This window comes from Meles meles, chromosome 17 (genome assembly GCF_922984935.1).
Source record: "Meles meles chromosome 17, mMelMel3.1 paternal haplotype, whole genome shotgun sequence".
In the NCBI taxonomy this organism is placed as follows: domain Eukaryota; kingdom Metazoa; phylum Chordata; class Mammalia; order Carnivora; family Mustelidae; genus Meles; species Meles meles.
The window spans coordinates 63,714,301-63,741,540 of NC_060082.1; the positions used below are offsets into that span (position 1 = coordinate 63,714,301).

At 39.9% G+C, this 27,240-nt stretch overlaps 1 protein-coding gene across 2 annotated transcripts in view; it reads left to right on the top strand.

The window, feature by feature from the left end:
• Positions 1-11,745: 11,745 nt before the first annotated feature.
• Positions 11,746-27,240, top strand: part of MAEL (maelstrom spermatogenic transposon silencer) — a 35,099-nt gene continuing 19,604 nt past the window's right edge. The window contains exons 1-8 of one of the 2 annotated variants that reach the window (XM_045983299.1): positions 11,746-11,877; positions 12,137-12,229; positions 13,992-14,091; positions 15,039-15,194; positions 16,881-16,922; positions 25,070-25,194; positions 25,938-25,992; positions 26,108-26,249. In XM_045983299.1, coding sequence (XP_045839255.1) covers positions 11,746-11,877; positions 12,137-12,229; positions 13,992-14,091; positions 15,039-15,194; positions 16,881-16,922; positions 25,070-25,194; positions 25,938-25,992; positions 26,108-26,249 — 845 coding nt within the window. The remainder of the gene's footprint in view (positions 11,878-12,136; positions 12,230-13,991; positions 14,092-15,038; positions 15,195-16,880; positions 16,923-25,069; positions 25,195-25,937; positions 25,993-26,107; positions 26,250-27,240) is intronic. The other variant, XM_045983300.1, reaches the window with a different exon arrangement.

Consider the following 27,240-nt stretch of genomic DNA (forward strand, 5'->3'; position numbering starts at 1 on the left):
GTCTGTCTTAAGCATCTACTAGGTACTAAGAACCAAGGCTACAATGTAAATAACGCAGACCTCCTGCCCTTTGAGATCTTCATCTTGTCCAGGACAGGGAGGAAGATTAGGCCATTACATACATGTTGGTAGTGAAATGGAGCAAAGGTAATAATCGAGACGTAGAGAAAGTACCCTCAGAACACAATGGAAGGAGCGGTCTAGGGATGGGGTGCGGCATCACAAGAAAGAAACATCTTCCTTGGCATTTGTAGCATGGGGAAGATTTGGACTGTACAGGGACTGGCGGTGGAAAGGGGGGGCAGGATTGGGAATTCTGGAGAGAGAAAAGAAAGGAGACAAGGCAGAAAGGTGTAAAATTGTCTCAGAAACAGAGTAGTTCTAGGCGTGAGGAGAGTTCCTGGAGAGAAAGACTACACACTTGAGAGCGAATTTATATGTGAAACAGAGATGAGATGTGACCATTAAAAACGGCGAGAAAAGACTCTGGACGCTGATTTTTTATGACTGCTTGACATCTGAATTCCCTTCTTATCGAGACAGGGAAACTGAAAGGACGGATGAAGGACTGCATTTTTGCTCCTTTTCCTGCCTTTATTCTCGCTAAGACCCACATCCCACCTTACATACGTCTTACAGTACAGATAATGTCTGTCCTCCTTGTGCAGGTCAAGGAGTTAATGATTTCTCTGGAGACTTCTTGCGCCATATTTCACATCTATGGAGTGACTGGGTGAGGTTGTCATGTAGACCACTAACTCCAGACATCTTGATGCCTGCTCTAGGGCATAAGTAACTTAAGGAGGACACCTAAGCACTAATCCTGTTTTGACTGGTTCCTGGATGTGTGAGAGGACATGCACACCAGACCACAACCCTCAATAAAATACTCAGACCCCAAGCAGAGACAAGACTCATTCTCCTTTTCCTTTCCGAGTCCCTCAGATGCTCTGTCAGTATCTACTCTCTCTGTCGTCAGTAAACCCTGTTCTTATTTCCTCTCCGCTCACATTTGATTTCTATCTTATCCTGTACAAAGCCATGGACCCTCTTAGCTGGTCCTGTGGGACCCCCTCTGGGTCCTCAGACTCAGCCAGCCTACCATTATTTTTTAGAAACTCCCAACCGTGGAGGCCACAGAGTCTAGAACAACCTCCCCAAACACCACAGCTGGGGTACTGGCCCAGGCCACAGGCATGGCCAGGGACCCTCTCACTCTGGGGCACCCGGTGTTCAGAAGCAGCTGGGACAGAGGTCAGGCCACCAGATTGCTCTGAGGTGTGACTTTGGCTCTGGTCTTGCATATACAGATCTCTCTGCATTCCAGCCCATTTGTCTGCACCTGGTTCTCCAGCCTTCCTGGCATTTCTGTGGGCCACCCAATATCCTTTCATAAATTCCCTCTCTGTGTATTTTGGCCAGAGATGATTTCTGATACTTGCAATTAAGAACCCTGAATAATATGCTTTGTGAGAGAGATTTGGAGGACTCTTTCCTTTCAAAAAGAAAAAAAAAATAGAAAATAGAAAATAAGAGTAAAGAAGGTACCAAACATTCCCTATTAGGTTCTCAGCACAGTCCTAGGTGTTTTACAAGCCTTAATTGACTTCTGTAAGATTAGGTAGCTAGTAAATGGCAGAGGTAGGATTTGAAACGAAATCTTTTGATGCTAACGCATACGCCCTTGCGCCATAAAAGGAACGCCTAGACCAGAGAGTTGATGGGATGACGTATTTGTATTATGCTCTGCCTTTTATTGTACGCGTGCGTGTGACTGTGTGTGCATGGGCAGGTGCACATCAGACCTGAAGGTATGAGCCGTGTTTAGTGTCTAAGCCTACAGAACAACAGTCTTTTATGCAACCCTTGGACAACTTCGAGAGTTGAGAAATTGGGAATGAGAGAGGGATTAAGCAAGAGAACCTGCAAGGGTACGAGAAGTGGAAGGTGAGTGCCCACTGAAGAAGTGAGCTTTGGATGTGTGCTCTAAGTATGCGTCTGTGTGCGTGTCAACGTGGTTTCAGGAGACTGGGGAGGAACTTATGCTAGATTGAGTCATAGAACCCTGGGGTCTTGTCCACCAACCGGGGCATTTGGTTTCTGTGTATCGCTCTGCGAGTCTACCTTCCAGCTGGAGAGGAGCAGTTGGTCTAGCCTGCATCTTCTGGAGTGGCTGGGGCTCCCAACCATCGCTAAGGAGGTGCCAAACAGAAATCACAGTGCGTGTCCCTCCCAAATGCACCGTTACTACCGAGCTGATGGAAGGTTAAGAGAAACGTTGAGGGTACACCTACGGATTCAAAACATGCAGCCTGAGGGATGATAATAGAAAAAAGGCAGAACAATGGTATTGTTTTCCTGTTGGGTTGATGGTAGAGGTACCAGTATGACATCAGAATCCTGGTGTTCGTCCAAGTGTGGTTTTTGAACTTTCAGCATCAAAATCACACTAAAGTGTTTGCTTAAAATGCAGATTCCCTGGTTCTTGTAAAAAACGAAGATCAGAAACTCTGGGTGGGGCCTGAAAATTCTCCATCTTAACAGCATTTCTGAAGCACTCTAGGGTTAAGAGGTACTACACAATGATTTTTATTGTTTCCCCGGGGAACTGTTGTTGCTGCTTGCAAATGAGCTCAGATTCAGATCTGGAGATGCTCTGATTATCCATTTCTCCTGGCCAGATAGGATAGAACCCCCAGGAGAGATTGGTTTTTCCCAGCTCTGGCAGGATCTGAAGCCCCAATACTTCAAACTCTCTCCTGCAACCAGAGACATACAGGTCAGAACACCGGCGTGAATGGGACCAGAGCAGGACTCGAAGGAAGCCATAGCGGAATCCTGTGTCACGGGGATACGGAGGGGAGCGGACTAGCCAACGGCTGCAGTAAGGCTGCCCACTTTAGAACAGAATTAGGACATGAAGAGAAGTGAACCACCACAAGGAGACATGCTGGTATCCGGTAGCAACCCCACTGTTATAAATATAATCAGCTGAATCCTCTTTAAAACATGATTTCATTGCAGGCACCCAGGCACACATGTACGTGAATTCTGCTTAACATAGGTCTTTTTAAAGCGCACAGATAACACCACATTTCTACTTCTCCTCTCTGATCTTGACTTCCAGGAAGAATCTAGGAGGTGTGACTTGGAAATAGATACCATGTTTCTTATCTAAGTTTTGTTCAGCTTTCCTTCCCTTGTGCTGCCTTTCAGTTTTGCTATCTTCCCCCATCTCCCATATCTTCCAAACCACCCTCAGTGACTTATAAGTTTTAAAAAATCCAAATCGAAGCAAAGAAATGAAAAAAAAATTGGAGATTCTAGGTGCTCTATACTGGAAACTAGAAACATTTTCAATCTGGAAGCCCTTTCAGATTGAGGAATAAATTGTTTCATTAAGAAAATGCTTTAAAGAAAGGAAATGCAAATGTGGAATGCAAGAGCCAAAAAATTTAAAAAGCTGTACTGCCAAGAACAGTGGTAAGTATATAATAAGTAAAAGATTGGGAAAATGTGCTGGAAATTCCATGTACTTGAAGCAGATTTAACCCAAAGGCCTGCTGTCTCAAGCTTCAAAGCAAACGACAGGGACAGTGGTATAGGGTGCTGAATTAGATGGTGTCTGCCTGCCCCATCCGGAGGCCAGACCCCACTGACAGCGGGCAGTCCACCTGAGTTAGCTTCCTAATGACGATTCCCCTCCAGAAGACAATTTCCAAGGACAATGTACAGAAGAAAGAGCAGAACATAAAACTCTATTACAGCATGGTCCAAAATATGGGAAATGCAGTTAAAAGAGGCAATAGAAACAACAGAAGACTAAGAATGGTTATCTCTGGGTAGGACTGTCATTCGTTTCTATCTTCTACCTAATTTTCTAGACCTTCTAATGTTTATACAACATAGAAAAAGTTGCTGGACGGAAGATACAACTGTGCCGCAATTCTCTGTTTCTGGGACATCCCTAGAGGAAGGAGAGAGGCACAAAGAAGAAGTGACAGGTGTTTTGTCAGGCCTGTATCTTCAGCCAGATACAAAGCCTCCAAATGTACACCTGCTCTCATTCTGTCTCAATCTTAAGCAGTTAATCAAGTTAATTATGAGCAATCGAGGCCCTGGGAGCCCTTACTGACTGAAAGTTCAACTGTAATTTCCTTGTGGGTTACAGAGCCAAAGATGAAGTAAGCTTGCTTCTCTTTCATGAACACTTTCTCTGGTTTTTGCTTTTGTTTCTTTTTGTTGTTGTTGTTTTTGTTTGTTTGTTGTTTTGTTGGTTTTTTGTTTTTTGTTTTTTTAGGATTTACTTATTTATTTGAGAGAGAGCCCATGCGGGGGTAGGGGGAAGAGGCAGAGGGAGAGAGAGGCTTTAAGCAAACTCCGTGCTGAGTACAGAGCCCAACTTGGGACTGATCTCTGGACCCCAAGGTCACCACCTGAGCCAAAACCAAGAGTTGGACTCAACAAACTGCACCATCCAGGCGCCCCCTTTTGTTTCTTTTTGCATCAATGTTAGTGTCCTTTAAAGACATGAACAACATTAACAGCCCCCCAAATCAGCAGCAGAGACCATTTTAGTGATGGAGCAGTATCCTTTGGCCCAAAGAGGGTAAGATGAAAGAGGGCCTGTCTTCCTGTATTTTTATCAAGGTCTTGATGATTAAGCCAGAGGATTGCTTCTCAGCCCTAAGCATTCTCCTAGAGCCCTTCTTCCCTGGCACAGGTCAAAGTTGGGACCTAAGAGAGGGAAGTGAGCCAGAAGATGTATGTCATCTGATGACCTCATCCCAGGAGAACAGGCGGGGAAGGGAGCTAGAATGAGAGAGCCGGAACACTGAGCACAAAAGGAAACAGCTCAAACAAAAGAGGGGTCATTTGTGGGCTCTCAAAAGCTAGTGTTAAAGAACAGCAGCCTTGACCTTTGTGTTGGCATTGTTCCCTGAAACTCTCTTATAGAACTGTTAATATCATACTCCCACCCCGGTTCTCAGTGGGTGCCTTAGACACTGAGAGGAACCCTGTGGATTTTTGTCTAATAGTTGCAAACTGTTTTAGGTTCTTCCTCCCTTCTCCTTATCTTTTCTTCTCTCTTTCCTGAATTCATTCACTTAGTCCATACACATTTATTGAGCACCTACTATATTCTAGATACCATGCTGTCTAGAGATCGAAGATGAAAGGAATTTAAAGATGAATGAGTCACAATCCCTTATGTCAAAGAGTTTACAGGTGAGATGTAGCAATGTGTGTGTGTTGGGGTGGGAAAGAGACAGACATATGGTCTTTAACTGTGAGGGTGTGACAGGACTTATTTTAGGACAAATGCCAGGTATGGTGGTGGAACAAAGAGAGAGGGGTCAATTATTCACTAGGAGTGCTAGTCAGAGATGTCTTCAAGGAAAGGTAATCCCTGAGCTAAGTCTCAAACATGATTTGGGCAGAATTTCTAAAAGCAAAAAGGGAGCAGGAAATCATGCATACAAAAGCAACAGGCACAGTGCAGAAGGGGGTCTGCTGTCTGTAACATGGCTTTACAAAGGGCAGGGTCAGCCATAGGGCCAGAAAGGGAGGCTGAGGTCAGACCAAGGGGAGCCAGGCTACCAGGTCTGAACTCAATTCCAAATGCTGTGGACGGCATGAGGATTTCTCAGAGAAGAACAAGATTAGACCTGTGTTTCAGCCAAGTTATTCTGGCCACAGGGTGTAGGATGGATTCACGGGAAGAGAGACAACCTCTTCCATGTGAGAGCTCATTACAAGAGCCCGAAAAGGAACGAGCACCAAAACTAGGCTACAGGGGAGCAGAAATGGGAAGCAAACATTAAGTGGGAGAGACATGGCAGGGAGACACAAGGTAGAATCTGCATGGCCTGAGGGAGCAAGGCAGAGGAATCAACGAGGCTTTGGGTGGAGTTACTCGAGTATGGTTGTGCACTCGGGCAACATCTAGAGTTGATGAGGAACTTGGAAATCCCTCTTTTCGCTTTGGCAAAGCTTTATGTAATAAACATCCTTGAGTATCGATAAAGAACAACCTGGAATAAGAACGCTTAAGAAGCAGGGATCTCATAGCGGTCAGAGGTACTCATGGGCTGTGCAAGCTGGGGATGTCACTTTACTACTCTAAGCCTCAATTTCCTGTTCTGCAAAACGGGGATGATTCTATAATCTGTTTCACAAGACTGAAACAGGAGAGAGGAGGAGGAAGGAGATAGCCCTCGTGCAGTGCTTGGCAGAGTCTGACACAGTAGCTTTCGAGGAACATGAACTAGGATTACTATTATTATCAGCACAGGATACACACTGAACAATATCAGGGCCTTAACTTAAACGAGCATCAGAAGAAAAACTAGCATTAGGAAAAATATTTTCCTAAAATGCCATGTGTTCTTGGTTTCATAACACCCGGTTGAAAATCTCTTCATACTTTATGTTTAAAAAACAAATAGTAGATGTCCTCCAAGTCTTCAATGGCTTCTTCTCTATATAGGTGAAGTCTAAGTTTCTTACAATGGCCTTGTAATGCCGCATGGTTCGGCCCAAATCCCCTTTCCAAAACCCTCTCTACTTTCTTACTTGCTTGTCTCACTGCACCCACAGACTTGCTTTGCTGTTCCTCACTCATACTTGATATGCGCCCATCTTGGTGTCTCTGCCCGTGCTATTCCCTCTGCTTGGAAGGCTCTTTGCTCAACATCTTCCCAGTTTGCTTCTTCACTTCTTCCACTGTTTGCTCAATTTCATTTCCTCAAATAGGGCCTTTTCCGACCTCCCTCAATTTCACCTTCAATCAGTGCCTCTTCCCTTATCCTGCATTATTTTTCTTCACTAGATTTACTGCCCAATAGTATGTTCAGACATCTTATTATATACAGAGTTGTTTGTTTCTTTCTTATTTGCGTGCCTCACTATGTTATAAGCTTCGTAAAGTTTAATGTGTTCTTGGCCCTAAAACTAAGGTTGGTACTCCATAGGTTTTCCATATATATTTATTGAATAAATGAGGTACTTCTTGTAAATACCCTCTTGTCTTGGTTTCCCTGGTTTTCTCCTTGCTTCTTCAGACATTCTTTTTTAGTCATCTTTGCTGGGTTTTCCTGTTCTGACTTCTAAATGCTTGTGTTCTCCAGAACTCCATCCTAGAAACTTTTTTCCTCTCTTCACTCTCAGCCTAGGTGATCTATTTCATTTCTATGAATTTAAGCACCATCTTTATGTCCAATTTGCTTCCAAATTCTGTCCCTAGCCCAGAATACCAGACGTGGACCGTGAATTTCCTACTTGACATCTCCACTTGAATGTACAAGAGGCATTTCAAAATTAACACATCTATAACTAAATTCTTGATCCCCCCGCCATTCACACCCCAGCCAAAACCTACACCCTCTAGAATTTCCGAATAAGAAGATCAATCTGCGTGGAAAGAGGGAAAACTGATCCATTCACATAGAACTTTACTGTAAGTAAGATTGATGAAAACATCAGTTGTATCAAAGAAGGAGAGGAGCAGGTAATAGAAATTATGAGGAGCATTGGACCCTCTTTGGTACCAGCACTGTCCTCCCTCCTCTAGTTCTTGCTATTGCTAGACATGACTTGCCACGGGGTTACTCAAGCCAAAACCTTAGGATTCCTCCCCTTCTTTCACTTCTACATCTAATCCAACAGTTAGTTCTTTTTTCCCAAAGTATAATTTGGAGCCATCATCTCCCTTTCATTTCTCCTGCTGCTTTTCTGTTCTAGGTCACCATCACCTCTCACATGGACTTCTGAAGGGACCGCCTACCTGGTCACCCTATGTCCACTCTTTCTGCTTTAAATCTGTTCTCCAAATGGTAACAAGACTGGTCTTCAGCTGTAAACTATATCATGACACTTTTTAAAAAATATCTCTCAATGACCACCCACATACTTAGAAATACTTGAACCCCTGACACTGCCATGTCCAAATTCCTGCTCATTACTCCATCCTCAGCATGTACCTTCTCCACATGAGAGGACACTGTAACATCAACCAATCTTCTGTCTATTCTGATAATACACCAAACTGTTTATTGTCTGAGACCATTACGTATATTGTTCCCTCCATTTAGAATGCTCTTTTTTAATTCTTTACATGATTAGCTCTATTCTTTAGCATGCTCTCTTGTTTTAAATGGCATCTCCTCAGAGAGATTTGTCCTGATTACACATTGAAAAATTTAGCACTTAAATCTACATATTGTTTTAAAATGTCAAAATAAGGTAAAGCAATCTTGACCAAGGTAGAATAACAAGGAATGACTTTATCCAGCCTCTTAAAGAACTAAAAGTTTGATCAAATATATAAAACAATGTTTTCAGACACTGGACATCAAGGAGCCGAGGTGACTAATCCCTGAAAGAACAGAGCAAACAAGGTGAGCCATGTGATTGCCCCAGGATGCTGTCAGGATAGAGAGTCCAGAATGCAACAGGAGGAGTAACCTAGGTAGAGCCCTGTGGTCTCCCTGGGGTTGAGGAGATGGAGTTGGTGTCTAGGTAGTCTATAGCAACTAGAATTTGCAGGGCAGAGTACCAGAAAAGAGAGAACAGTAAAAAGAAAGAGCTCTGGAAATGTGCTAAGGATCTCCCTTCTGAATACTGATCTGTGCATGTGTGGGAGGAAACTACACAGTGCCAGAGAAAGAACAACCTGAAAGGATTAGAAGGAACAATCCTTGAAATTCACACAGGGCTAGAAATAGTTTGTATTTCCATCAGCCAAAACGGAAAAACTTCCAAATTCATGGGTTGTCAGGTGGAGTCCTAAGAAGGGTATTATATCAGCAAAGGAGAAAATTAGCCCTAACGGTTGCTCTGATACCAAATTACAAAGCATGAAAGCAAGACTCAAAAAGAAGGAAAAACTATACTCCAACTGTTTCCAACAGTTTCCATAACATAACTCTGTTCCCAGAAAAAGCACAAGAATATTTATAAGAATACAAAAATATGCAGCCTTCCAAAAGATAAAATTGACAATTGTCATCAAATCAAATTTTACCAAGCTTGCAAAGAAGCAGTAAGGAGAAAAATCAATCTGTAGAACCAGACCCAGAAATGACAGATGATGGCCTCAACAGATAAGGACAGTAAGAGTTATTGTAATTACTTCTTTGCCAATTTGGATGTCTTTTATTTCTTTTTGTTGTCTGATTGCTGAGGCTAGGACCTCTAGTACTATGTTGAACAGCAGTGGTGAGAATGAACATCCGTGTTGTGTTCCTGACCTTGGGGGAAAAGCTTTCAGTTTTTCCCCATTGAGAATGAAATTCGTTGTGGGCTTTTCATATACAGCTTTTATGGTATTGAGGTATGTTCCCTCTATCCCTACACTGTGGAGGCATCTAATCAAGAAAGGATGCTGTATTTTGTCAGATGCTTTTTCTGAATCTATTGAGAGGATATTATGGCTCTTGTCTTTTTTTTTTTTTAATGTAGTGTATCACATAAATTGATTTGCAGATGTTGAACCTTACAGCCCAGGAATATATCCCACTTGGGTATGGTGAATAATCCTTTTAATGCATTGTTGGATCCTACTGGCTAGTATCTTGTTGAGAATTTTTGCATCTGTGCTCTGTAGATCTCCTTTTTGGTAGGGTCTTTGGTTTGGGGATCAAGGTAATGCTAACCTCTAAAATGAGTTTGGAAGTTTCCCTTCCATTTCCATTTTTTGAAACCACTTCAGAAGAATAGGTATTAGTTCTTTGAATGTTTGGTAGGATTTCCCTGGGAAGCCATCTGGCCCTGGACTCCTGTTTGTTGGGACACTTTTTATGACTGCTTCAATTTCTTTGTTATGGGTCTGTTAAGGTTTTATGTGTCTTCCTGTTTCAGTTTTGGTAGTTTATAAGTTTCCAGGAATGCATCCATTTCTTCCAGATTGACTCATTTGTTGGCATATAGTTGCTCATATGATTTTATAATTGTATTTTCTTGGTGTTGGTTGTGATCTCTCCTCTTTCATTCATGATTTTTAAAATTTGGGTCCTTTCTCTTTTCTTTTTGGTGAGTCTGGCTAGGGGTTTATTAATCTTATTAATTCTTTCAAGGAACCAGCTCCTAGTTTTGTTGGTCTGTTTTGTTCTTTTTTTTTTTTTCTATATCATTGATTTCTGCCCTCATCTTTATTATTTCTCTTCACCTACTGGATTTAAGCTTTATTTGATGTTCTTTTTCCAGCTCCTTTTGATGTAATGTTAGGTTGTATATTTAAGACTTTTCTTGTTTCTTGAGGAAGGTCTATATTGTAATATATTTCTCTCTTAGGACCACCTTTGGTGTAGCCCAAACATTCTGAAATTTCATGTTTTCATTTTTATTTGCCTCCACGTATTTTTTAAATTCTTAATTTCTTGGTTGACCCATTCAGTCACAGTGATTTGAAGGGGCACATACACTCCAATGTTTATAACAGCAATGTTCACAATAGCCAAACTATGCAAAGAGGTGAAATCCCATCAACTGATGAATGGATGAAGTTTTGGTATATATACGATGTAATATTACACAGCCATCAAAAAGAATGAAATCTTGCCATTTGCAATGATGCGGATGGAACTAGAGGGTATTATGTCAAGTGAAATAAGTCAGTCAGAGAAAGATAAATGCCATTTGACTTCACTCATGTGGAATTTAAGAAATGAAACAGATGAACATAGGGAAAGAAAAGGAAAAATAAAAGTAGATGAAAATAGAGAGGGAGGCAAACCATAAGAGAAGCTGAAGTCTAGGAAACAAACTGAGGGTTGATGGAGGGGAGATGGCTGGGGACATGGGATAATTGGGTGATAGGTATTAAGGAACGCATTTGATGTAATGAACACTGGGTGTTACATGCAACAGACGAATCACTAAATTCTACTAATAGTACAGTATATGTTAACTAAATTAAACTTAAAGAATAAAAAGAAAACAAAGAAGATGCAGTGGAAACAAAAGCTTTCATAGTAGCTCCAAATATATACCAGGAATAAAACTAACCAAAAAATGACACAATCTTTATGAGGAAACCTATAAAATTTTATTCAAGGACATTATTTAAATCTAGCTTCTTATTGTACATTTTCTAACACATTACAATTTGACTTAAAAAAAAAACACACATATTCTTTGCAACTATAACCAGTGCAACTTAAGAATGAGAGAAACACAAAAAAGCAGTAACCGAAAAAAGCCCCTATTGGTTGATGCACTTGTTTTGCCATCTTCCCCTCAAACTTTCCCCACCAGACTGTCAACTTCTGGAAGGAAAAGATCTTGTTTATCGTGCTCCTCACTTTGTCCCCCACCCAACACCTCACAGTGGTTGGCACAGAGTCGGCCTTTTACAGTTATAAAACATGAAAGACCTTGAACCACTCTCGGGTCCTCTGTTCCTCTACCGGCTTTGACACCTGTTACGCAATAATGCACAGGAACTGCGCCAGACCTTCCACGTGACAGCGCGCCCACCAACGCCTCATCCCAGCCAATCAGAATGCTTTGCACCTGTGACCGCGCTCGCCCCTCCACCCCACCCCCACGGCCCCACGAGTCTGTCTCAGGCTGTTTTCCTCCCAGGGAGGCCAGTGCGGCTGCGCACCGCGCCCTGATTGGTCGAGAGCTGTAGGCCTTCGCGCGCAGGCGCCTGCCTCGGTTACTAAGGGCGGGAGCCCGGCGAGGGCGCCGGCGGCTTGTGGTGTCTCTGGCACTCATCGTCGAATCCTGGCCTCGCTCGCCATGCCAAACCGCAGGGCCAGCCGTAATGCCTACTATTTCTTTGTGCAGGAGAAGATCCCCGAGTTACGGAGGCGAGGCCTGCCTGTGGCTCGCGTAGCTGATGCCATCCCCTACTGCTCTGCAGACTGGGCGGTAAGACTGGGGGGAGTGGGGGGCAGGGGGGCTCCGGGGGGGCCAGACCAGGCAGTTGGGCAGTGGGAGGGCGAGGCGACGAGGAGGCCAGTGACGCCTTGGCCCCTGCTGGAGGGAAGGGAAGTCTCCCAGTTCCCGCTCTGGGGCAGACCAACGCCGGGAACCACCTGTAATGTCTACGCTTCTGCCTCTGGGGCCCAGGGCGCTCGGAACTCATTGCTGTTTCTCTCCTTTCTCAACCCCCTTAAATGTCCCCAAGCTTTTGAGGGAGGAAGAAAAGGAGAAATATGCAGAAATGGCTCGAGAGTGGAGAGCAGCCCAGGGAAAGGACGCTGGGCCTTTCGAGAAGCAGGTGAGGTTGGCCCGAGACGAGCAGCTCCCAGCCTGGGCCTCAGGCGTGTTCGCTAGATGCTGAGTGAGCGCGTGGGTGAATGCCAAGCGTGGGCTGGTGGGTGATTCCGTTGAGTGCAAAGAAGAATTTTTCTTTTCTTTTTTCCCTCTGGTGTTAGGACGCCTGTTTAAAAGCCAGCAGGTTCCCTAACTAGGGAACGTGTTGTTATTTGGTGGTGAAAGGCCAGTGGGGTGCGGGGGGGGGGGGTGGGTGGGTGGGTGGGATCCCTGTTAGGAAACCTGCAACCAGTAAATCGTGGTCCATGATGAGAGTGTTGGTTTCAAGGTTTGTACTACATGAACTCTAAGGGTTCCTTTCAGACCCCTTTATGATTAACGACCCCCCCCCCCTTTTTTAATGTTTAAAAGTAGCTTGGACCGTTCTCTCTCTCTCTCTCTCTTTTTTTTTTTTAAGATTTATTTATTTGACAGAAATCACAAGAGAGGCAGGCAGAGAGAGAGGAAGGGAAGCAGGCTCTCCGCTGAGCAGAGAGCCGGATGTGGGACTCGATCCCAGGACCCCGAGATCATGACCTGAGCTGAAGGCAGAGGCTTAACCCACTGAGCCACCCAGGCGCCCCCGGTTCTCTCTTTTTAAATGAACCTGGAACCAGGGACGCTGTTGTGTTTACAATGTTGAAATAACAAAATTTGCACATGCTGGTGAATGTTAGTGTGCCTTATAGGTAAGAGTGGAATGAAGTTGATTTGGGTAAACTTACATGTAGTAGAAGGATAAAGTACTCAATAAAAATTTTCTTGTTGATTTGTATCGGGGAAATTCAGTATAATTGTCAACTTTTCCCCCTCCCTCTGTGTTCTTTCCATTCTTACATAGTAAAATTCCATTCTTTAAACTGTCAACGTTGGATTGAAATTCAAAAGAGCTTTGCTTGCTTTCGGTTTGAGAGATTTTTATTTTGTAGGTGTATGTTTGGATAGAAGCTCTAATCGGTTGAACTAAGTTGTACAGGAGAACCTTGCCTTTTTTTTTTTTTTTAAACTGTGATTTCTTATAAGACATTTCTCCTCAAAATGTAAGCCGTGTTGTATACGTACCTCATTGAGTCTTGCATACGTACCTCATTGGGTCAGCATGATTGGGTTGTTACTTTAAGTGGAAAACAATTTAAAAGATTTTATTTATTTATTTGACACAGAGAGAGCACAAGTAGGCAGAGAGGCAGGCAGAAGGGGAGGGGAAAGCAGGCTCCCCGCTGAGCAGAGATCCTGATGCGTGGCTCCATCCCAGGACCCTGAGATCCTGACCTGAGCCGAAGGCAGAGTCTTAACCCACTGAGCCACCCAGGTGCCCCTAAGTGAAAAACAATTTAGAGAACTTTGTCGAATGATGTCCTTTTGGCCACTGGGCTCAGTGACTCCGTGGGATTATTTTAAATTATAACCACATAGTCACTCATGTGACTCAGTGGGATTAATTTAGATTATCGGTAGTGGGCAAATGGTTTTTGCCCAAATAGTTGAATTGGTGGTTTACCACTCACCTTTTGATTCAGAATATTTATAGATTCTGCCTTTGTCTGCCTTTGGGTGTTGGTGTCACTGACAAATATGTGCGTATTTACTCATTGGGCTCATTGTCCTACAGAGATTACCAAAGTAATCTGTGAACTGTTTTTCAGTTATTTTGCTAAATTTAAATATTTGTATAAAGTGCCCAGTAAGAGTTTGAGTATGTGACAAATTATTCTCTTTCTCTTTAGAAACCTGTTTCCACCCCACTGAGGCGTCCAGGCATGCTTGTACCAAGGCAGAATATTTCACCCCCTGATATTTCAAATTTGTCTCTAAAAAGTGATCAAGGTAGAGTAATCCTAAAAGTAAAACGCTTAGATAAATGTGGGTGCTCGAGACACTGTGATACAGTGATCAGTAATTATGTGTTCTGTTCATTTTGATCCTGTATTTCAGAATAATTGACTACAAGTGTTCAAATATGGTGGCGCTAAAGTTGTAAAAGATTGAGGAATTTGCATTTGTTGAAATAACAGTGGAGAGATTTTGTTGTGCTTCCTACAAAAATCTGGTCTCTTGGTTAATAACCACTTTTTATGTTACTAAATATACTTCTTAGATTTAAGTGTTTATAGCTAGACCCTTAAATACATATAAATTATAAAGAGGTTGAATTATTGAGCTAGCCTAGAAAAGAACTTATCTAATAAGAATCCTCGTTATTCCTTCTGACTGTTTTGTGTTCTGAATTTGTTGAAGATTCATAAACTTTTGACAGTCTTAAATGTGGCCAATCCTGTTAAGTAAGACTCTTCACACATTTTCGTATTTTTTTCCTTCCTTTAGCGTATTTATTGGCGCTCTTGTGTATATTGGTTAAAGGTGAAGAGTGAACTAAATTGTCCGTAGTTTATATCAGAGTTTTTCTATACTGATTCTACTTGGCTTTATTTCCCGAACCTCTTATATTTGTTGAATATGGGTCACAGCTTTTCTTAAGTCTTTCCTAAAATTCAGGGCTTATGTTTAGCTAAATTATGTAGAGCTGGCTGCAAGTTTGAATAATTTTGTTGCTTCATGCAGAGTGGTTACCACTGTAATTCTTGATAAGTGTAATTATAAAAATTTTGATTCATTTATCTGGTACAGATGATTAGTTTTCTCTTTTCCAGCTCTTAGGATTATAGGAACACAAGGAAAATGGTTCTAAAACTTTTGCTTTTGTGGAGGAGTTAACTCACAGCTGTTTCTGTTGTCTTACCTTTTTTTTTTTCTTTTTTTTTATTTCTTTTTAGCTCTCCTTGGAGGCATTTTCTATTTTTTGAACATTTTTAGCCATGGTGAGCTACCTCCGCACTGTGCACAGCGCTTCCTCCCTTGTGAAATAGGCTGTGTGAAATACTCTCTCCAGGAAGGTATTATGGCAGATTTCCACAGGTTTATAAATCCTGGTAAGTAGTCAGAGTGAGTAGATGATAAATCTTAAAATAGTATGCATTTGATCTTGGCTTTATTTAACAGTATTTGTTTTCTTAAGAGCTGACATATAGTTCTTAAAGTGTAATAAAGACCTCATCATAATTGGTTGAACTAGGTGTTTACACAGAGTTTTTTAGTTTAAGTTTTTAACCTCAAGAAAACATTAGAATTGGGTGGATAGTATGCCTGAAAAATGTGTGTGTTGTTTGCTTACCTGTGGCCTTGCATCTTGGAATTTTAAAAGTTTTTATGCCTTTGCTCTTTTATTTCTTTAATTCATCCCTCACTTCAGACATCACAAGCTTTTATCCTGCGGTGGTTTTGTAATTTTGAGCAGTTATTAACCTTTCTGAACTTATTAGCTTATCTGTAAAGTGGAAATAATACCTATTGTTGACTGGTCTAAGAGAAATAGCCTAATACTTGAGAGTCTCTCACATGTTCTCAACAGCTCTTCTGGCTTTTCTACCCCTGCAAACCAAGAAGTAGTGAAGGCATAAGATTCAGCTAGGTTCCCAAGAGGGTAGTTACAGGACCAGTATTCCTTTAAAGGCAAGTAGGAGAAATCTATAGGGAGAAGAGTGAAGGGAGGGTAGAGATTGGGGAAAAAAAGAACTTCATTTTTAGTTTTGTCAGTTGCTTTAAAATTCATTACACTAAGCCAATGCTTTTTCTTGTGTTTCAATGACAGAGAAACTAATCATCCTTCTCACACTTGTGAGAGCTGCTGCTTAGGATAAATTAATATCTGATTTTCTTTATACAGTTGTAACACATTAAAAAGATTGAATTTAGAGACTTTTTTTTAAGCTATATGTACATGAGGCCCTATGTTAAGGGGCCTCTTCTTAAAATTTTTAAAATTTTTACTTTATTAACCTATAATGTATTATTTGTTTCAGGGGTACAGGTCTGTGAATCATCAGTCTTACACACTTCACAGCACTCACCATAGCACAGACCCTCCCCAGTGTTCATCACCCAGACACCCCATCCCTACCACCCTCTTCTCCTCCAGAAACCCTCAGCTTGTTTCCTGAGATTGAGAGTCTCTTATTGGTTTATCTCCTTCCCTGGTCCCATCTTGTTTCATTTTTTCCCTCCCTACTCCCCACGACCCCCGCCCTGCCTCTCAAATTCCCCATATCAGAGAGATCAGATGGTAATTGTCTTTCTCTGATGACTTATTTCATTTAGCATAATACCCTCTAGTTGCATCCACACCATTGCAAATGGCAAGATTTCTCATTTTTGATGGCTGCATAGTATTCATTGTATATATATACACCATGTCTTCTTTATCCATTCATTGTGGATGAACATCCAGGTTCTTTCCATAGTTTGGCTGCTGTGGACATTGCTGCTATGAACATTCAGGTGCACACGACACATGACACATGTTAAGGGGCCTCTTTATCTACTCTTTCTTTTCTGTGGGGAGTAACTTGCTTTTTAAAGTAGTTTAGATAATATACCAAAATTCTTTTTAATAGTTCTCATTCTTTGGTTAAGAAGAACAATAACTTCTATGAAAGTTTAATTTTTTTGTATTTTCACATAGCAATAGCCATTACCTATCTGTGTTATGACTTGGTCATCCTGTGATATATGACTATAGCAAAACCAGAAGGATTCTCTCAAAATATTTTGTATTACAGGTGAAATTCCACGAGGATTTCGGTTTCATTGTCAAGCTGCAAGTAAGTATAAGGGAATGGGGTAGAATAATAGGCACTGAATGTCTGTGTACCTGGTTAAGACTTACTACTAGAGGGCGTCTTGGTGGCTCAGAGGGTTAAAGCCTCTGCCTTCAGCTAAGGTCATGATCTCAGGGTCCTGGGATGGAGTCCCATGCATCAGGCTCTCTGCTCAGCAGGGAGCCTGCTTCCCTTCCTCTCTCTCTGCCTGCCTCTCTGCCTCTTGTGATCTCTGTCTGTCAAATAAATAAAATCTTTAAAAAAATACGTCTGGCATAAAAAAAAGTCATTGTTTTAATAAATTGTTTTTTTAACTTAAAAATGTAGACAACTAGCAGTTAGACAACAATTAGAAATGTTTTGCAAAATAAATTTTGCAAATAAGTTTTGCAAATGCTGTTCTTTACAAATGAAGAGAATATTCTAGAATCCCTTTGGTTATGTCCTTTGAGTTTTTACTGGTCTTAGTGAAAAATATGTACTAGACCTTTTTTTTGTTTTTCCTGCCTGGAATCAGGGCAGTAGACTTTGGAACAAGGCAAGGGCAATTTTTTTTAGTTGGTCCCTTTATAGCTTTGAATGAAGAACAATTTGTAATGCAGAAGAAAAATTCCGTTGTAGATTTTGAAGTGTGAACCGAGCTAATCTCCCCATGCGTTACATCCTCTGAGGTTATTCACCAAATAGGTGGTGGTAAGACAAAAACAGAAGTTTAGCTGGCGAGTTAACTACATTTTTACTTAAGCTGTTTCTGGTTTGTTCATATTTGGGTGCATTGGAATCCCTGCTATTTGCCAGACTTGTGAGAGCATCACTGGCTTTACTGTTTATTATTTTGGGTCTGATAAGTACTTGATTTTAAAACAGTTTTTAAGGCTTATTTTTACATTTTCGAGTTAACCAGTTTAACAGAAACCTATTAAAGACTCTAGGAATGTTTTCTTTTTTTAATTTTTTTTATTTTTTCAGCATAACAGTGTTCATTGTTTTTCTAGGAATGTTTTCTTAACTTATTTTTCAAACTACTTAAAATTGATCAGAGTCTCACTCAGGAAAGCTCATTGGTAAGCCACTTTGGAGCTCACCAATTTAGACAGGCCTTAAATTGCCAACTTGATAACCCTCAGAAGTGTGCCAGCTAAAGAAGGTAAATAAATGATTGCATTAAAGGGACAGCCACGTTGACATAGTAACTACAAATGCTTATGCTGATGTAATCAGCCTGATGCTTAGGAAAAGTTGATGTTTCACAGAGGAATACACTGAAGCAGATGTTCGTGTGGATGCAGAGTGAGTAGAAGGTAAGGAATGTGCGTGTAGATCTTTCACTCGCTCCCGTGCTTCTCTCTGGCCTTTTATGAAATCGCGTAAGTGAGAGCAACTGAAGACTTCATAGATGGGCGTTACAGTTTAGCACGTTAGAATCAAAGAATTTCAAATCTGGAAGAGGTATTGATATGGAATCTGCTGATCTCCCCACCCTCATTACCATGTTTTTCTTGGAAGCAGTACTTCAGGTTCTGTATGAATTTGTAGGGGTGAGAGGTCTTTGTCCTCATTCTCCCCTACTTCAACCAGCGGATTCTGATTCTGTCCATTTTACTGCTTAATTTTCTTGAGAGAAGTTCGGCTTTAAAACAAAGCTTTAAAAACTGATTTCAGCTTCCTATACAAAGGGTCTATCAGCTTTTAAAATCTTCATACACAAAGAATGTCACATTGAGAGCAGTGTGCCATCATTGAAGGTCATTATATCTCTCCTTGATTGCATCCCCCTCCCTCTTTATAACAGAGACACTTTTTGGAATTTTGTGCCAGTCAATTCCTTTCTTTTCTGAATAGTTTTATTTTGAATACTTTTTTTTTTTTTTTTGAGAGAGCAAGAGCATGTGCTTGAGTAGAGGTTTGGGGGCGGTGGAGGGGAGGGGCAAAAAGAGAGCATCTTTAGCAGGCTCTGTGCCCAAAGTGGAGCCCGACTTGGGGCTCAAACTCATGACCCTGAGATAACGACCTGAACTGAAATCAAGAGTTGGATGCTTAATCAACTGAGCCAGACAGGCATCTTGTGAATACATATTTAAATAATGTATTTAATTTTGCTTTTTTGAACTTTTATATAATTAACATTATGTGTTTGTTTCTGTACCTGTATTTTTTAAACTCAACATTGCCTTTTCCCAATTTTTCTCTTGGATCGTCCTTTATATTGGATTTGTGGAATTTTATTATGTACCTGCTTATTGACTTATGTGCAGATACCTATGTTTCAGTTTGTGCCTTGTGTTTTTTTATTGTCTTTATGTCATTATGGTGTCTTTTAATGAAAATAGTTTTTATTTTTTTAATTTAGTAAATGTATCAATCTTTTCCCTTATGTTTTGGTGTCTTAATCCTCTTTTACTTGAAAGCCATAAAGGATAATTTTTATTAAGTTTTTTTTTTTCATATCCAAGTTCTTAATTCACCTGGCATTGACTTCTGTATGGTGGGAAGTAGAGATTTTTTTCTTTTTCTTTTTTTCTCATGTGGAGAATCCGTTGTCTCCGCATCATTTATCCAATAATCAGTTTGTTTGTCAGTATGTGGTGCCACATTTCTCTTAATGCCTGCATCTTTTCCTTATCTTTTATGTTGTTCTATTGGTCAACTTGGTTTTTGGTATCTATACTGTGAAACACAGTATTTTAATACTTAGACAAGCTTCTTGACTTTGTTTTGGAACATCATTATTCTTGACTTTTTGATTACCTTTAAATCTTCAGATCATTTTGGAGAACACTGGCAGCTTCTTGATATTCTCTCTCTGAACAGGGGTCTACTCTTTATTTTTTAGACCTGGAATGCCTTACAATACTTATAATTTTCTTCACAGTGATCTTAATATCTTATTAAATTTATAGTTTATAAATTTTGTTATAAGTGGTATCTCTTAAGATTATATTTTTATTTACTTCTGCATTTTAGTTTTATTTAGCCATTGCTAAGCTATAATAGAGTTTTCAGTGAATTCCTTATATAGTCCTATCTGTGAAATGACTTTTTTCTAATCTATTTGTTATTTAAAACTTTAAAAATTTGTCTTAGGCGCTGGCTAGGAACTCTAGTTTCTCATGTTTCACCAGTGAGTATGCTGTTCACTATGCTTTTTGTTTTTTTCCTTCTCATGTTTTGTATGCACTCTTGATCCTGATAAAGAAGCTCCCTTCTATTCCCAGTTTGGTTAAAGATACCTTTTGCACATTATAGTGAGTGGTTTTTTGGTGTCTCACATGATTTGTGTCTTTTGTTCATCTGGTAATTTGCTAACCAACCTTCCATTCCAGCGGTAAACCAAGCATAGTCCCTACATAGCTCTTAAAGAAATTGCTGGATTTGGTTTGCTAATATTTTGCCATCCTAACATGGGTTAGAGAATGTGTCTTCAGTTTTTTTTAATTTACCTTGGGTTTTTTTTAATGTTTTTGCTAAAATTATCAATATTTTTTATTTTCCTGAACATATAAAGTCTTATGTCTGATATAACCCTATTATAGAGATCTTCTTTGTGGATCTGTTGGTTATCTTGATGTTCAGTCAAGGTATCAGATCTCTTCCTATGTCTCATTATTTTTGAGTGCTGAACAGTAGATATAAAAACTTGTTATTCCTCTCAAAAAAAAATTATGATTGATTTTTGTGAGAAGGCTGCTGCCGCTAGCCATCTGAGAGTACCTTAATCCAATTTCAGAGATTGAGATAATACAAAATTGGGTTCAGATATTTTAAGAATCCCATCTATTCCTAGTTGATCTCTTAAAAAGGGGGAATAGTAAATTATACCAAAGGATCATCTGTGAAATTTGTAATTGACTTCATGGCCTACACAATGGAAACCAGAAGACAATTGTATATATTAAGTATGTAATTAAGGTATTCAAGTAATATTGGAGTAATATTTTTTAATGATGTTATTTTTAAGTAATCTCTGTACTCAGCGTGGGGCTTGAACCCACAACCCAAAGACCAAGAGTCAAAACCTGCTCCACCAATGTAGCCAGCCAGGGTCTTTGGAGTAGTATTTTTAATTCTTACAAGTTTAGGTCTGTTGAGAACTGCTCATTTTCTTGGACTCTAAATCTCCTCTTCCAGAACTGGCAAATGCCCAGATTACCAATGAACCCAAATGCCAGAAACAAGCTCTCTAGCATTTCTTCCTCTCCTGGATTTTGGACCCGTAATTCCTTACTGCAGTTTTATCTCTGCAGTGCTTTCAAGCAGGTGTTTCATTTATTCAGCTTTTCTTTAATCTGTCATTATCAGCAATTGTATCTTCTGTATCCTTTTTTTTTTTTTTTTAAGATTTTATTCATTTATTTGACAGACAGAGATCACAAGTAGGCAGATAGGCAGGCAGAGAGAGAGAGGGAAGCGTGTTCCCCGCTGAGCAGAGAGCCCGATGCGGGGCTTGATCCCAGGACCCTGGGATCATGACCTGAGCCAAAGGCAGAGGCTTAACCCACTGAGCCACCCAGGCGCCCCCTTGTGTATCCTTTTTTTATAACTATATGCTGAAATTAATAATTTGATCTCCTCAAATGTAAGCATGATTATTTAAAATCTGTGCTGAATAACTTGGGTAGCTGGAATACCTTTGGATCTCTTCCTATCAAATTTGGTCTGGTTTCATCCTTTTTTCTTCATATAACTGGTTATTCATATAGACTGAAAAAAATTGGTTTTGAGTATGACAGATTTATTGGTATTTAAGATTTATTTTAGAGCAAGAGGGAGAGAGAGAATCTTGAGCAGACTCCCCGTTGAGCTTGGAGCCCAGCATGGGGCTCAGTCTTGGGACCCCAAGATCATGACCAAAGAAATCAAGAGTTGGACACGTAACCAACTGAGCCACGCAGGTGCCCCAGATTTATTGATATTGTCATAAAGATGTTGATATCAGTCATTTATCTCACGTTTTGACCTTACGTTAATATTTTATTTGAGTCAAGAAAAGAGCATGTAGGAGAGGGATGTTATTTATTTTTTTATTTTTTTCCACCCATGGAGGGATGTTATTTTAACAGAAACAGTAAATTGGACAAAAGTGGAAAGTTTGCTTATCTTAAAGCAAGTTAAGTTCATGTATCTTGATATAATTAAACCATGTAAGAACTAATAGTTCTATATACATTTCCATTGTTTTACTTGGGGCTTACTCTAAAATGCAAATGAACAAAGTGTTAGGAATATATACAAGTTTCTTCTCAATTACCTGTTAAATGATCTCCGCCAGTAGTTACCACCAATAAAATAGTATGAAGCTGCCTCCAAATTGAACATTGCAGGAGTTTTCAAGGAAATCATATACTGTTTCTATCTGTGACTGTGCTTTTAAAGATGTGTTTAACTGTTACATGAAAAAATTTCATATACAAAAATTTTTTTAAAGCCCTACACTACATAGATCTAACATTTATGTGGTCAAAGATTCCATAAGATATGTTTAAAGATGCATTTTCTTTTACCTTTGGTACCTAAACTGTACTTTTGAGAGGCCATTGATTAATATGTATACACTTCAGATCATATTACTGTGCTAAAATAAGAATTCTTGTATTAAGTCCAAATTCACTTTCACAAGTTAGTAACTTAAGCTTTAACAGCGTTGCAGAAAGTACATCATTCTCCTTTTCATCTTCATAAAATGTTACTTTTTTGGTTCTATCTTTTTTAAAAAAATGCAGCCAAATATTTATTATATGTAAATTTAAATTTTGGGTGGTGATTTGTATTTGAAAAGAGCTTCCTTGTGATTCACCTCAGGATTTGGTGGAAATGTTTACAAGAACTAGCTAATAACAAGAACTAAGGGAAGCACATTAAAAATACTGTGAGACTTTAGTAGCAAATGGTCTTTGAACACTAATGAAGGTAGACAAGACCCATTCAGGTGAAGTGGGTTATTTTAAATACTCAACAATTTTCATAAAATTAAAAAAAATTTTAAAGAACTAAGCATCTGTACCAACTGATAGCAGTGCAATACCTTGTTTGTGATGACTTAAAATAAATGGCTATTAGGAAAAAGCTGTACTTTAATTTTATCTAATCTATTCCAGCAACATTTTCTTCCAGTACAACCCTCCCTCTCTATACAGCTGTTCCTGGGAGCCAGTTTGGGTTAATAAGGGAGTTAAGAGTAATTCTGCAGTTTAAGTAGCAATAACTTTTCTTTTCCTTTTAATGTGCTAATAGTTGTGTCTAAAATATGTAATTCTTAGAAAAGTACCATTTGATTTTTTTTCCCTTATCTGTAACCTTTTGGAAACTAATCACATGATACTACAAAATTAGCAAATGTCTTGAAATCTGAATACAAAACATTAAATAACTCTAATTTCAAACTCTTATTTGTGTACCTCTACCCAATCTTTAAAAAAAAATGGCTCCAGGAATATTCTTTTACCATTATTTTAAAAAAGAAACTATTCCTTTTAACTTTACATCCATACCACACTCCACTTTCGAAACATCATTTGTCTTGGTCATGGACATTTCTGAGATGAGATTTTATATTTCACTCCCATAGCTTCTGGTTATCAGAGAAATCCTACTTTCCTTTATTGAAGGAGTTGGTCCTGCTGGTGAAGGTGTGTCCCTTCCAATACTCTTCATTCTCGTCTTTGCTTCTGGAGGCATTTCCTCTGGTTCAGTCTTCCTCTTCATTAAAAGCTACTGCAGCTGAAAAGGTTTTTGGAGCAAGAGTTGAAACCATTTTTTTAGGCTTATTTGGTCCAAGTTTGATGGATATGGCTGAGGCTTTCTTTTTTTTTTTTAAAGATTTTATTTATTTATTTGACAGATCACAAGAAGGCAGAGAGACAGGCAGAGAGAGAGGAGGAAGCAGGCTCCCTGCTGAGCAGAGAGCCTGATGTGGGGCTCGATCTCAGGACCCTGAGATCATGACCTGAGCCGAAGGCAGAGGCTTAATCCACTGAGCCACCCAGGCGCCCCTGCTGAGGCTTTCTTTGTCTTGTGTCTACCTATGGCAAATCCAGACTTGGAGATCTTTATAGGCTTTACTGGGATGTCTGCAAGCTGCTGCTTTAGCTGCTCTCTTAGCACGCAGCGAGCTTTCCCCTCCACCACTCCAGGGGCCCAGGTTACCATGGCTTCTCAGGTTTCTCCTCTCCCATCTTCCTGTCCGGTCTTTCCCCTGCCACACTGAAAAAAATGATTTAAAGTAACTTGAGGCTTAGAATGATGTTCTCTTCATCCAGAGAGGATTTATGTTTGCTTTTGCTAGATAGCTGGGGTGCTAGCAGACCAGGTCCCAAAAGCTGTCAAAAGCAGTGGGTTAAAGCCTCTGCCTTCGGCTCAGGTCATGATCCCAGGGTTCTGGGATGGAGCCCTGCGTCGGGCTCTCTGCTCTGCGGACAGCCTGCTTCCTCCTCTCTCTCTCTGCCTGCCTCTCTGCCTGCTTGTGATCTCTGTCTGTCAAATAAATAAAATCTTTAAAAAAAAAAAAAAAAAGCATACTTTTCAGCTAATCAGTTTCCTCTTCTGGAATTGGGAAGTGGCCACTGGGGAAAAACTGCCCTTAAAGGAGGCTGTCTGGAGAGCCTCTCTGGATTCCTGTATTCTCTTGCATCTGGATCTAATAATTTCTTGCTACTGTGTGTACTCTTGATATCCTCAGATACATTAAATGTTTGTGGGAGGTTAGTCTGAATTACTTGATCTTTTTTTTTTTTTTTTTTTTTTTTACTGGAAGTGGAAATCTGAATCATACAGCCTTTTAAAAAGCAGCCATTGCTATTACATTCTCCAGCCTTACATATAAACCAGATTCATGAAAGGCAGATGGGAATAGTGAAAACGTATAGGCTCGGTCACTTAAATCTGGGTTTGAGTCTTGACTCCGTTGCTTGCCAACAATTAACTTACTATGCAAACTTCTGTGATTGTCAGTTGTCTTCTCTAATATGTGTATATCCCCTTTCTCATAAGATTATGGGATAAATTATGTAAAATACCTAATCATAATTAGGCGTGGTACAGTGCTTAAATATGAGTTACCGAGTACTGTCTTCCTGTACCCCTACTTCCTTACCCGCTTTGTAATACTTGTCTTGGTCAAATTTTGAACTCTCCCTCCTTTTTATTCCCTTCAGGTGATTCTAGTCACAAGATTCCTATTTCAAACTTTGAATCTGGGCATGACCAAGCAGCTGTGTTACAAAACCTTTATAGGTTTATTCACCCAAACCCGGGAAAGTGGCCACCTATCTACTGCAAGGTAATTTCATTGTCGGAAGTTTTTTAAGGCATCCACTTAGATACTGAAAGATCTATGAAAGGTACCCCAAGAAAGTGAGTTTGCTTGTTTGTTAGCTGTGTGTGTTAAAACATGTTCATTCTGAATTGTTTGGAAAGTGATTAGGTATAATAATTTCTGTGGTATTAGAGGGATTTTGAACACTGCAAAAGCTGAATGCATTTCTACTTTGATCTCATGTTTTTAGTTTCTCCTGCTGAAATATCTTCTCGGTATTTTTTTTTACTCTGAAGAAAGAGTGTTCTAATCTGTACATCTGTCCTTCTAAGTAAGATTACTGTTTATTTAAAACTGTTTTTGCATTAATCTCTTGATCCTCTTTCATAATCTTTAGAGAGCCTTTATTTTTACTTTGTCTAAATTCTTTTAGCTAAGAGTCGAAGAACTGGGTTTTAACCTATTTTAGTGTAACCATGAACAGATTACCTTATCTTTTTCTGAACATTGGTTTCGTCATGTGCCTACCCTAGATTTCCCTTGTTTTTCACAGAGTCTGTTAGCACCGCTTTATAAATGTAACCGCTTATTAAAAGCAGCAGTCTTCTAAAATACATGTTGCTCTTTTTTATGGTTCTCATTTAGTTGTCACAAACTCTAGTCTTTCCCTTCCTGCCACCCCCACCTCCCCAGTTTGAAAGGACGGCAGTTGATTAAAATGAATTCAGTGTAGGAGAAAACACAAGTAAATCTTTTCCCTTCTCCAGTCTGATGACAGAGCCAGAGTCACCTGGTGTTTGAAGCATATGGCGAAGACATCAGGTAAGTAAAACTTGGTCACTGTTGAAGTGCGTTATAACATCTGTATTTCCATTTTGGTGTACGTGTTCTGTGTGCCTAAATTCAGTAATTGTCTTTTTCTTTTTACCAATGGAAGAAATCAGGCAAGATCTAGAACTGCTCACTGTAGAAGATCTTGTTGTGGGGATCTACCAACAAAAATTTCTGAAGGAGCCCTCTAAAACCTGGGTTCGGAGCCTCCTAGATGTGGCCATGTGGGATTATTCGAGCAACACAAGGTATTTTTGGTGATTTTGTGATTGTGATTTTGACTTTTTGGACTGAGAAAATATGGCAGAGTTAGTTTTTCCTTTTTTATCAACAGGCAGTATTTTCCTATGAAACTTTGGAATCATTATTTCCTTGAATAGTAAGATTCCATTGGTTGTCTGATACATTGTCATTTTGTCTACAACTAAAAACACTACCAGATAACTGACATGGTGCTTTATCGCTTAGAATTTTTGTACTGATGGAAGAATATATTTATTTAAAGAGATGTTTTATTACATAGACTTCTTAGACTTACATATAAGAAATATATAAGTGAAATAAATGGAACGTATTTTTCATTTTGAAATAATTTCATATTTATAGAAAAGTTGCAAGAATAGTACAGAAATTTCTGGGTTCTCTGTTCTCTTCCACTTGTCTATGTGCCTGTTTTTGTGCCGATACCAGGCTGTCTTGATGATCACAACTTTGTAATACAGCTTGAAGTCAGGCATCATGCCTCTAGCTTTGGTTTTCTTTTTTTTTTTTTTTTTTTTAAGATTTTATTTATTTATTTGACAGAGAGAGAGATCACAAGTAGGCAGAGAGGCAGGCAGAGAGAGAGGAGGAAGCAGGCTTCCTGCAGAGGAGAGAGCCCGATGTGGGGCTCGATCCCAGGACCCTGAGATCATGACCTGAGCCGAAGGCAGCGGCTTAATCCACTGAGCCACCCAGGCGCCCCTAGCTTTGGTTTTCTTTTTCAACAATCCCATGGCTGTTCAGGGTCTTTTCTGATTCCATACAAATTTTAGGGTTGTTTGTTTTCAGCTCTGAAAAACGTCAATGGTATTTTGATAGAGATTGCTTTGAAACAATAGATGGCTCTCAGTAGCTAGCGTAGACATTTTCACAGTGTTTATTCTTCCAATCCATGAGCATGGAATGCTTTTCCATCTTTTTGTGTTGTCTTCAATTTCTTTCATGAATGTTCTGTAGTTCCTCGAGTACAGATCCTTT